This window comes from Lepidochelys kempii, chromosome 4 (assembly GCF_965140265.1).
Source record: "Lepidochelys kempii isolate rLepKem1 chromosome 4, rLepKem1.hap2, whole genome shotgun sequence".
NCBI classification, from domain to species: Eukaryota; Metazoa; Chordata; order Testudines; family Cheloniidae; genus Lepidochelys; species Lepidochelys kempii.
The window spans coordinates 106,117,998-106,130,813 of NC_133259.1; the positions used below are offsets into that span (position 1 = coordinate 106,117,998).

At 40.0% G+C, this 12,816-nt stretch overlaps 1 protein-coding gene across 2 annotated transcripts in view; it reads left to right on the forward strand.

The window, feature by feature from the left end:
• DHX15 (DEAH-box helicase 15) overlaps window positions 1–12,816 on the forward strand; it is a 69,887-nt gene that overhangs the window by 29,061 nt on the left and 28,010 nt on the right. For both annotated transcript variants that reach the window (XM_073342372.1, XM_073342373.1), the window contains exon 6: window positions 12,135–12,302. In XM_073342372.1, the coding sequence (XP_073198473.1) occupies window positions 12,135–12,302 (168 nt within the window). The remainder of the gene's footprint in view (window positions 1–12,134; window positions 12,303–12,816) is intronic.

The following is a 12,816-nucleotide window of genomic DNA, read 5'->3' on the forward strand; positions in this document are numbered from 1 at the left end:
TGGGCTGATCAGTTGCCTCTTGTTTCCTTCAATATGTATCAATAGTGTTCACTTTATATTGGATAAATACAGCTCTTCTGTTACAAAGGGAAGAAAAGCTAATCATTCCTGACTAGGCAGAGACATACCATCTTACTAGAACATGCTAGATGTCTTGGTTACGAAGGACAAAAGTTAGTTGATGTAGCGAGTATATTGCTTATCAATCCACTTCTGTTCCTTTTTGCCTTTTCCTTTCTCTGTCTGCTTCATGACATGTTGCCAAGGAGACAGTTACTCTATTGTAAGTTTTGTCTCTCTTCTCCATCTCTGGCTCCCTCCTTCCATCAAAGAACTCTTTTGCATAAAAGGTAACAGTCCATTCTATGGAGAATAACCAAATGACATTTTTAAGGTTTGCATTAAGGTAAACCCATATTCTAGCAGAGCAGTACTTCTGCTCTGTAGTTGAACCTCACTAACCGTTTAAAAGATGATGATTCTGAGTGTTCTAAAATACACATGCTTACTTAGACATGCTTAGATTTTCTTGAAATTTGCTGTACATCCTGGGAATGTGGGTAGGATTAGTGCTCCAAATATGGGGTCATTTGAGCAAAGGGTTCCTGATTTAGTCCCCCTAAAAATCAACTGATTACTTTTAATGTTGTTTTGCATATTTGGGAATCAGGCTATGGCTGTAATCCTACCCAAACTAATCTCACGTGTTCAGAATTTCTCGTCTAGTGCCTGGCACTCACTGCCCCTTTGGGGAAGCAATATTTTCAAAGCTATTCTGGGTAAAGTTTAGAACTCAAGGTTAGGTTAAGTCTCCGTCATGAGCCAGAACGAAATGTGCATATGCTGCAAAACTAGGGCTCGTTTTGAGCTAGAACATTTGTCAGCCGTGTGCTGTCAAATAGCTAAGTGACTCCAGGTGATATACTGTGGCCGTTGAACCTGAGCAACACCTTTGTACTCTGAGTTCAAGTCCTACGTATGGCAACGGGCAGAAAACGGGACACTGGCTGTTCATTGTCTGCTTTCTTTGGGAGGTTTTGCCCTCATTTGAGTTGATATTTTAAAGTGCTCTAAAGTCATAGGCTCTGATTTTACTAGTCAAGGAATTTAACGTTAGAGAGAAAATAAAAGATTCTAATAAGCAGTTAAGTGAATGTAATCATGACTTGTGATCCTCAGCTGTTTCCTGAACAATGGGACTGAGTATGATCAAAAGAAAGTAAGTTGCTTGGCATTTTGGTAAGGGATTAACTGCCCCTAACGTGAGCTGATCATAACATTATCAGATTCTTAACTTTTTTGGTGCTGCTAAGGAATATTGGGGTTGGAGCAGTGAGGAGGAATATGGGCGTGAGGGGAATATTGAAGCAGTGCAGGAGTTGTGGGGGCTTAGGAGGATGCAAGGCAGGGAGTCTCCACCTCTGTCCCTTATTAGCATAAGGAATCATGCAAACACTGTTCTTGAAAACCCAGTTCAGTGATTAGAGCTTTGACAAAGAACAGGGTTTCCAAAAAAAGTAAGTTTTTTGAGTCCTCAGTGGAATAAGGAATTGTCTTCAAAAGGACCGCTGCTCTTTGAGAGCTCAGATATACTGACATAGCAGAATCATAATGGGGAAAGTCAGATATTCTTGGGGGAAAGTGGAGCCATCTATGCCCTCCTCATCCACCACAATTTCTCTCCACAGCTGCTTTACCAAGGGAAGGAACTCAAGGGCTCCTTATTCTTCCAGTGCTCCCTGATCAGGGGAAAGAACCCAGAACTCCCTCCTTTCTGCATGCTGTCTTGAGCAGCATCAAAGGAACACCAACCTCATCCTTCACTCTTTTGCTTCTACTGGAAAAGAGGAGGTCGAGCAGTGGAAGTGTGTGGTGAGGAAAAGATGTGATTAGAGCTGTGCAAGGAGGAATGTCCTGGGGGGCTACAGCTGGGCTGCTCAAACCCTCCATTTCTCTTTCCTCTTCACAACACATTTCCACTGACTCCATGCCAGTCCCTGCACTAGTCCTATATTTTCTGCTCAGCTCCTGCATTCTTGGGGCCCTGACTGATGCTTGTTCCTCTCTGGGAAAGTGCGCTGAGAAGTGAGGACTGGACTGTGCTGGACAGGCAGAGAGATGAGATAATTCAGGGGCAGTGAAAGACTACCATGCAGCCAGTGCCCTTTGTAGTTGATTACGTCATTGGTAAGGAGCCAGAGACAGTGGAATGGGGGAGTTGGGCTGTGGAACATGGGAGTACTAAGAAGTTACTTTTTTAAAAAAAATTAGAAGAAAATTAGCTGCCTAAAAACTTTAATGTAGAATTAAGGATGCCTAGTACTGCTTCATTGCCTTTCTAGGGCTTGAAGTTCCTCTACTCTCCAAAAAACAGAAATAAAAAGACTAGAAGTACATGCAACCCCTGCTACACATCCTTAATTCTGCCCTTTCAGTGATGCCTCAACATCCCAATAACACCACTCTACCCTTGCAACTTCTATGGATCCCTCTGGGAACAGAGCACCTGAATATGTAGGGCAAAGTAACACCTTCTCTATGCTAAGGCAAAACTTGGGTTTAGCTCATGTGTAGCAGACAGGAGCTGCCTACAGTTACTGAGCTTGCCCCATGCAAACTGGCTGCTGGCTTGCGGATTTTATCTATTTGCTTTCACTTAACCCTCATTAAGCTGTGGAGACCCCTCATGGATGCTACCACAGTGTTTATAATCCTATGGCAAAAAGACACCCTTGTGTGCCTCTGACACAACCTACAGATCTTAGTGCTGAAATGAAGCATATTTGATCTATCAAATTACTTGGGCACCTTTCCTTATATCGTAGTGACAACTTTGTCAATGTGCTCCAACTAATCGTTCCACCATTCAATATAGCTACTGCACCAGCACTGAACTCAACAGGAGTGCATGCAAATAAGTGCTGGAATTCAAATTTGTGAAACATAACACAAGCAATGGTGCCTTCTCTTAGTCCTTCTTGTCTGCTTATCATGGCATTACCTTAGTGAGCCATTCCAAACAGCTTTCTTCAACTCCAGAAGGCAGAATTAAGGTTGCATTGTGGGTTTGGTGAGTGCCCTAACTTTAAGGATTGAGCATAGCTGAACTAGACAATCTAGAAGGGCCCGAGGCACCACTGGGCTACCTTAACTCTGTTAACTGCGCTTTTGGGCAGATAACACTACAATCTTTGAACAAAGATTATGTATTCATTTGTGTGTTGTGACAAAGTTCCTCCTCTACCTTGGTAGGTCTTGTGCTTATTGGCGATTTGCTTGCCTTGTAGCTTCACGACAGCCTTCAGTTTGGCCGTTTTCATGAACCCACAGTCCAGGTCAACTCCTCCTGTGTGTGACCAGGAGTTGGGAGGTTTGGGGGGAACTTGGGCCCGCCCTCCACTCTGGGTTCCAGCCCAGGGCCCTGTGGAATGCAGCTGTCTAGAGTGCCTCCTGGAACATCTGTGGGACAGCTACAACGCCCTGGACTACTTCCCCATGGCCTCCTCACCATAGGACCTTCCTCCTTGTGTCTGATAATGCTTGTACTCGTCAGTCCTCCAACAGTATGTGTTTGTACTCTCAGCTCCTAGTGCCTCTTGCTCCCGGCTCCTTACATGCACACCACAAACTGGTGTGAGGTCCTTTTTGAACCCAGGTGCCCTGATTAGCCTGCCTTAATTGATTCTAGCAGCTTCTTGATTGGCTGCAGGTGTTCTAATCAGCCTGTCTGTCTTAATTGTTTCCAGAAGGTTCCTGATTGTTCTGGAACCTTCCCTGTTACCTTACCCAGGGAAAAGGGACCTACTTAACCTGGGGCTAATATATCTGCCTTCTGTTACTTTCCTGTAGCCATCCGGCCCGACTCTGTCACAGTGTAGAAAGTGTCCATTGCTTTTTTTTTTTGCATGCTGCCATTGTCTAATATTACCCTCAGTCTATGCAGATCTTCCATAAAACTGAGCGGTTGGTACAAATGTCTAAGGTAGACCATGGCCTTTATACAGTAACTAAACTCTTAGATAAAGTTACTGTAGCATTCATCACTCATTGGGGAGGAATAATGATTCAGGACTGCTGCTGTTTTTCCTTTTTATCTACTTGCATATTCACTTGTGCTGTTTAGGGTTACATGAAGATTCTTACATGTGTTTCTGTGAAGCATAACTCTACAGTCAGCCTTTCAGTATGAATCCACGTGTGGTCACAAATCAGTTTTTGGGGTGAATACTCAAAACTTAACCTTTCACCTGTATGTTTCTTAGATTTTGTAGCAAGCTCTGTGATCAGGCTTTCGTGATATTGGCATGGATTGTAGGTATAGAAAAAGAAATTGCCTTTAACTGTTTATATGAAGTGCAGATTACAGACTCACTTATTGTATTACCAGTAAAGTTGAGAATTATATGTTTGCATTGTTCAGTTATGCTTCTTGGAGTATTGTCAGTGCTTACTTGTGAGAAGCATACTGCATAAGCCCAGGGCCCTTAGGAAAGCTTAAATTATCAGTAGATGTGCAGATTTCATTGGAATACTCTAGGTAATGCTATATAAGGAGGCATAGCCCTCATGCATGCTCAGTTTCTTAAAGTAGCTGAACCAGTCTTTGAACTTTCAACTCATTGGAGATTACTTGTATTTTGTTTTGTTTTTCCCCCCAGTTAAAATCTAGTTTTAATGTAAATAGTTAAGATTGGTGTTAAGTGTTAGGCACTTACATTTTTGGTTCTGTAGAAACCTATTCCCTGTATCCCTAGTTGGATTAGTTTTTTAATGACAGGTTGTGGGGGAAATTACTAGATTTAATGACTACCTTTCGGAGGGAGGGAGATGTCCAGACTAGACCAGATAATCGTGGTGCGTAGATCAAGGAAATTTTTCCAACAGGTTTTCTGCCTGCTTGAAGTTCACCCCTCATGCCTGCAAGGACCATGTGTATCTGGTCTAGCTCCAGGCTGATGAAAAGTCATATGAGCTTCCAGGGTAGATTCAAAGTTGGAGCAGATTCCAGGCCCTTTTTGGAAGTCTGGATCCCAGAGTATGCTTAAGTCTATTTCAGAAAGATCATAAATGCTGCCTGCCAGGTGTGGGAAACCAAGAGCATAGCTTTGTGTTCTACACCAGTGGTTTTCAAACTTTTTTCATTTGCAGACACCTAAAATATTTTGAATGAAGGTGTGGACCCCTTTGGAAATATTAGACATAGTCGGCGGATTCCCAGGGGTCCGCAAACCACAGGTTGAAAACCACTGTTCTACACTGAAACCTTCCTTTTCAGTATTGAGACTCGGCACTGGTGACGCCTCAGGTGGAGTACTGTGCGCTGTTCTGGACAACACAATTAAGAAATGATGTGAACAAATTGGAGAGAGGCCAGAGGAGAGCAACAAAAATTATTATGGGTTTAGAAAATCTGACCTCTGAGGAAAGGTTGAAAAAACTGGACATGTTTAGTCTTGAGGAAAGACTGAGGGGCAACCTGATAAATCTTCCAGTCTGTTAAGGATTGTTATAAAGAGGATGGTCTCCATGTCCACTAAAGGTAGGACAAGAAATAATGGGTTTAATCTGCAGCAAGGGCTATATAGGGTTAGATATTAGGAAAAACTTTCCAACTATAAGGGTAATTAAGCTCTGGAATAGGCTTCCAAGGGAGGTTGTGAAGTCTTCGTCATTGGAAGTATTTAAAAACGAGTTGGACAAACACCTGTCAGGGAGGTCTAGGTTTACTTGGTCCTGCCATCATGCAGGGGGCTGGACTCAATGACTTCTTGTAGTCCCTTCCAGCTCTCCATTTCTGTGATTCTGTCTCTACACTTAAACTGCTACAGCAGCATAGCTGGAGCTCTGCAGACACACCGCAGGAGTGCTTCAGTGTAGCCACTCACTACAGCCACTGTAGGGTTCTCCTGTCGCTCTAGTTAAGCCACCTCTTCAAGGGGTGGAAGCTAGGTGATAGCAGAATTCTTCCATTGACCTGCTGCTGTCAACACAAGGGTTAGGTTGACTTGTCTGTTGCTCAGGGATTGTGGATTTTTCACACCCCTGGTTGATGTAGCTGGATTGATGTAACTTTTTAGTGTAGATCTGGTCTTAATGAACGGGAAAAGGATGATACTTTTACTCCTCTTCTAAGAGTCATCATAGGCTGTAGTGGAACTAAACAAAGCAAAGGTAGGAAGTTCCTAGTTCCAAAGGAGAAGTCTTCATCCACGGTGCTGAGAATTAGGTCATATTCAAAGTTGGAGTGGTTCCAGTTCCACACCCTCATTAAGAGGGGATAGAAGTAGAGAACTTCCACTCTATCCCCATCTCAAGCTCTGTCTTTCATGCAGCCAAGTAGATGTCTACCTCGATTCTACCAAGTGTAGGGTGATAGACACGGTACTTAAAATAATTCAAAGAATGAATTAGAAGGCTATCAGAATCTGCTTTGATGTCCTCTGGGATGGAGCTGTTTGATTGCTCTGTGTGCCCTTTGCTTCAGATTCTCCCTTTCTCGATTCCATTTTTGGCACAAAGTAGCACAGTCCAACTTTCTTCAGGGTTTCTAGGCTTTTTTTTCATGTGGACCATCTGTTCACTGCCCTATTCTTATTCCAGCTGTATTTCTTGGGGCATTTGAGTCTCATGGGCAGCCACTTTTGGGGTCACCAGTCAGAGGTAGAATAGGAGTAGAAATCACTGCTTAGTCCTGTTTCTCCCCATTTCCTCCTCCCCCCCCCCCCCAAGCCATGCAACTACATCTGAGAGATCAGCCTCTAACCTGCTGATTAGCCTCCACAGAGGGTCTACTGGGAGTCCACAGATGAGGAAAACACTTCAGGCTGTAATCCCAACAACATTATTTTGTCTCCAGAGGATATTATGATTGGGACACTTGCTTGACAGGTCTGGAAAATATTTAAATCCTTTCAAGGCCTCATGAAGACTGAAAACTTATTAGATACAGAGCTTTCCAAGATTTATAGGTTGTAGTCTAACCTGGAACGTTGGTAGGTATTCGGTCTGGTTGAATTTGAAGGTTTTATGTTTCCAGCCAAGGATTTATGGATAACACCAGTCTCTGCCTGCCAATTCTTGGAAGGCAGATTGCTTAAGTTTAAGAATTTGAATTTTTTTTTCCCAGCAGCTAAACCAACTTCTTTAGTTATATTTCTAGAAAATAAAATATGGGCTTTGGACGACCTCACAAAACTACCATAAATTACCAAGATGCCTGGAAAATTGATCTTTCAGGCTGGAATTCTTGTTCACCTTCCATTTTACAAACTATCAAGCTGTGGTAGTTTAATATGACTTGTGTGTCTAGGTCAATATCTCTTCCTTGTTACGGCGTGTTCCTGAAGAGTTTAAGAGGCAAAGGATGCAATGGCCAACCTATTTTCTTGAAGTCCCTGTATATGGTAGCCCAGATACCCCACATTTGTTAGCATAACCATAGAATGCCATATTTTTTTAGTTCTATATCATTTAGTGCATGTGAAAGTTTGAACTGAGTACTCAGGCTCCATTTAAATTTAAATAACACCTGCTAGTAGGTATATTAAGGAACTTTGAGAAATTCAGATTAGTAGTCTTTAAACATTACAGTAATGTAATAGAATCATAGAAAAGTAGGGCTGGAAGAGACCTTGAGAGGTCATCTAATCCAGTGTTTCTCAACTTTTTTGATACCAGGGACCAGCTTGCTGCCTTCCTAAACTGTATCAGGGAGATCTCAGAGACCAGTGCCAGTCCTCTGACAGGTTCTTGCAAAACACTGATCTAATTCATTCCCCTGTGCTGAGGTAGGACTAAGTATACCTAGACCATCCTTGACAGGTGTTTATCTAACCTATATTTAAAAATCTATGACGGGGATTCCACAATTTTGCTTGCTAACCTCTTCCAGTAGTTAAGTATTCTTATTGTTAGAAAGACTTTCTAAATCTTCCTTGCTGCAGAATAAGCAGATTACTTCTTATCCTACCTTCAGTGCATAGAGAACTCTTGATTACTGTCGTCTTTGTACATATTTGAAGACTATTAGGTCCCCCATTGTCTGTCTCCAGGACTAAGCAGGCCCAGTTTTTTAACCTTTTTCTCATAGAATATGTTTTCTAAACCTTTTGTCAGTTTTGTTGCTCTCCTCTGGACTCTCTCCAATTTGTCAACGTCTTTCTTAATATGTGGCACCTAAAACTGGACAAATTGCTTTACCCAAGGTCTCTTCAGTGTCTTAATATGACAATCCTATTAAATACACCCTGTAGTATTAGCTTTTTTTCACCACTGCATCACATTATTGGACCATATTCAGTTTGTATTCCCTTTAGCTCCCAGATCTTTTTCAGCAGTACATCTGTCTTGCCAGTTATTCCCGATGTTGTATTTGTGCATATGATTTTTTTCCCCTAAGTGTAGTACTTTTCACTTGTCTTTATTGAATTTATCTTGTTGATTTCAGACCAATTCTCCAGTTTGTCAAGGTCTTTTTGAATTCTAATCCTGTCTTCCAAAGTGTGTGCAACCCATTCCAGCTTGGTGTCCTCTCCAGATTTTTATAAGCATACTCTCCATTCCATTATTCAAATAATTAATGAAAATATTTAGCATCTGATCCAGGACAGACCTCCGTGGGACCTCAGTAGATACATCCTTCCAGTTTGACAGCATACCATTGATAACTGCTCTTTGAGTAGGGTTTTTCAACCAGTTGTGCACCCATTTAATCGTAATTTCATCTGGCCCACATTTCCCTAGTTTGCTTAAATGCTCTTTCAGTAAAGTATTACAGTATGTAACCTGCACTGTAGCTCTTGCTCTTTCTTGAATGTTTTGGTGAAAATTGGTTTTGATTTTGCTAAGCTATAAGTCTTTAAAAACTGCTCTCCACTCCTCTACAGTAAACTCATCTGCACCGGGGATAATTCTAATGAAATAGGTATGAAGTGTAACGGGCATGCACTGTGTATTTATGGATGGTAACAACAATACATGTACACAGTGTTTACTGGAAGCTTGAGATGAATGAGCATGTTGTATGATATATACATGCGGCCCAGCCTCCTTCAAAGCTTAATTTAATGTGCACCTTTAGGAGATGTCTCTTATGTGAATACATTATGGTGAAGGTTCATTGATCATATATTGTTTTTCAGATCATACATCATACCATGTGACTTTTTATCTACAGCCTTGTAAAATTTTTTTCTGTGAAGAATGAATAGTGAATGAAGCAAGGGCTCCAGAGAAGCCTCGCTTCATCTAATGTCTCTCGTGTTTATGTAATCACTTTGCAATCCACAGGGTAGTACAAGATGCTACAATGGTTGTGTAAAAAAAATAAAAAAAAAATAAAAGGTTGTCTTTGGTACTTGAAAAATAGAGCATGTTTGTGTAATTCAAGACATTGTAATGTGTCCACAGAGAGGGTTAAAGTTACGCCTGCAGCCTTAACTCTGGCATTTCCTGATTCTTGAATGCTTAGCTGTGAATCCTTAATGCTCTCATAGCACATTTTTGTTAGTATACATTTATAAATTAGCATATCTCAGGACAACTTTTTAGAAACAAGCTCTCTTTTCTCTGAAAGAAGTCTCAGTTCTGCTCAGAGTTGGAAGTGAGTATTTTAAATGCTTTTATATGCTGCAGACCCCTAGTATGTGAAAGGCAATGATTTGGAAGAAAGCGAGCTGGTTATAGATAAGGCTAAAGTAGTGCTTGTTGGCAGGGGGGAAGCATTTAGAGAAATAATTTGCCATCTATTGAGGGTGAAGACACTCGATGTCTTTCCATCAAAATGGTTCATAACCACAGGATCCTCCTGAGTTTATTATTGCTCTCAGACTAGCAGAAGTAGCCATTGTTGCCCTTCACCATGTGCAGCTGAGAAGATGATTATAAGGTCCATAAGGTGACTATAGTAATGGTCATCTATGCATTTATCATTTCCATGTTATCCTAATCAGAACTCGTTAAAATAGTCTTACTCTTGAAATTATATTTGGAAGCGCCAGCTGGTACAGAATACAGCTTCTACTTTTTGAAGAGAAATGTGTGGCTTTGAACAAGACACCTGGCTTTTTTGTTTGCTGCTCATTGACAGACTGCTTGCTTGTCTTAAGCCCAGTTTAAACATAAAATTTTTTGTGAGATTCTGCAGTTAGTATTTAAATTTGAGCACTTTATGACCAGCAGCAGGGCTTTATCATTTGAGGGGTCGAGTCTTTGGCATTTGTTAGTGGCATCCCATCAGAGCTAGTCTTTTGACTTTCAGGGTGTAATGCAAGTTGCATTTATTTTGTTTATCATTTGACTGTTGATTTTGCTAGTGACATATCTGATTTGTGTTAATATTTGTAATGGAAGTGCCTAGATAACATAAGTACCTTAGAAATTGGTAAGTATGATTCCAACTCCAGGGAGTGCAATGTGTCTAACAGCTTCAGACATCTGCATCGAGCTAGCTACTTCTTTCTGAATATTCACCAATTTCATAAGCTACAGTATAGGTGCTTTGAGTCTACTGAAGCAGTTTCACTTAAGACTTGAAGTTCCTCCTTTGTTTAACAGACCAGTAGGGGACATTTTAGCCCAGATTCTTGAAGACTTTTAATGAAAGTAAACTTGGAATTTGCGAGGCTTAACTTTGTCTAGAAGAGGTTTATCTTAAGTACCTACTATATTTAAACTTACAAGAAGATCTGAAACTTAAGTCTGTGTAACCAAATATCACTTCAACTAATGTCAGAAGAAAGCTGGCAAAGCATGTGTAGTTTCTGCTTCGTTGGGCCTACATAGGGTGTTCATCTGTCAACATTGTAAAATGATGTGTGTAATGTTGCAAATTGTAAATACTGAATTGATATTGAATAATATTATGCAGAAAAGTGAAACGCTAGTAAAATGTTTCTTTATTTCCCGTGGTTTTTTGTAAGTTCCATCTAATAGATGTTTCAGCAATATGTTGCTGCTTTCTTTAACATGAGAAGTAACTTTGACCTTCTTACATTTGGTTCAGAGAGAGAATTCCTGAGACTTAGATTAACTTTTTAAAAAAGCTTTTTAAAAAAGATTCTTCTTGGCTAATCAGACAATTTAACAGCATAATCCACAAAGGGCATCTAGTTATATAAGGTGAGAGATATCTAGCCTTATTGTTTAGACATACATTATAGTAATTTCTGACTTTTTTTGTAAAACATTGTTTCCCTCTTTTAAACAAAACTTTTAAATTCACTCTTTTGTATGAGGGCTATTTGGGGGATCTCTCAATAGCTAATACTGACATCTTTCAATTATACCAGCAGGGGTTGCTATAGTTTCCTATTCTGAGAATATTTCATTGGATCAGCAGCAACTGGCCTAAAATTCTGCTGTTATAATTTGCTATTTTAATCAAACCTTCCCATAATTAGGGGTCATTTCACATATTTTAAATGAAATTTATGGTAAAGTGAAATTGAATTCTAAATGAATGGGCAGCATTAAATATTTTCTGTAGTCCAGAAGCTAGATACTGTGGTACTATAGAAATGCACAAAATATATTCTTCCAGCGTTCATTCAGATTGATTGAGAATAGTTCAGTGATTTTGAGTTTAGATGGCATTTTAACAAATTTTAAAATAAACTCTAAAATATTGGACTGAGTTCTATCTGGTTCTTGAAAATCCGTGTTTATACTGTAAAGGTGTTTGTTCTCATTAGGTACAATGAAGCAAATCTTCCATATAATTGCATTAGTGATACGTGACATTAAAGCTTAATTGGCTTATTTAAAATATCTCACACATCAATTTCTTTTAGATTGTGAAAATTGAAAAGGTCATGAGTGCAGTTTAATATTCCTGGGTGAGAGATTTCAATTTTAGTACAAATTGTAGAGAATTAATTAGGAAACATGACTAAAAGAAAGAGTGTTGAATGCAAATAAGGTTGTTACCTCAACTTCTGTACGCTAATGAACATGTATCATGGACTGTTGTGGAAATCCCTTTGAAAGTTCTGCAAGCACCCAGATTGGTTTTAAAAGTAAAAATGATATCTGCTGTTTTATAGCTGGAAATAATTTAGTTGCCATGCAAAGTTTTTTTTTAAAATAAAATTAGTCTTTTCATGAGGTTTTTATTTTTGCCAACTTTTGCTTTGTAGGAGATTGATGAAGCCTGTAAGAGGATAAAGCGTGAAATTGATGATTTGGGTCCTGAAGTGGGTGACATCAAAATCATTCCATTATATTCCACGCTTCCCCCACAGCAACAACAGAGGATTTTTGAACCTCCTCCTCCTAAAAAACCAAGTGGAGCAATAGGAAGAAAGGTAATAGTATGAGAAAATGTTTGTACCTTAGTGTGCTTTTTACTATCAAACTGCTTATAGTAGTGGGGGGGATTAAATATAGTGAGTTTCCGCTGTTAATCTTAAATGTATTTGGACAGCAACAAATAGAAAGATAGGTCTCAACTCTTACTTTGAAGCAGACTTGAGCAATGTAATCAAATGTTTCTTAGGTTAAAGACTTACAGGGATGCTGTCAAATTAAATATTACATCCGCTTTGATATGCACTGGCTTTCAGTTTATTTCTGGGTGCAGTTCAAGGCACAGACTTCCACCTACAAAGCCCTAAATTGTTGAATATTAAAGCTCTGAATCAAATGGGACCTGGCTATCAGAAAATGCTTTGCTCACGTAATACCATGATAATTCAGATCAGCTGAAACAGGATCTGATCAAATCCTTATTTTAAATACTGTGGGTAGCCAGTTAAGGGATCTTGAATGTGGAATTTGGTCTCAGCAGAATCCTTATCTGCTGATCTTCAAGGGATGCCC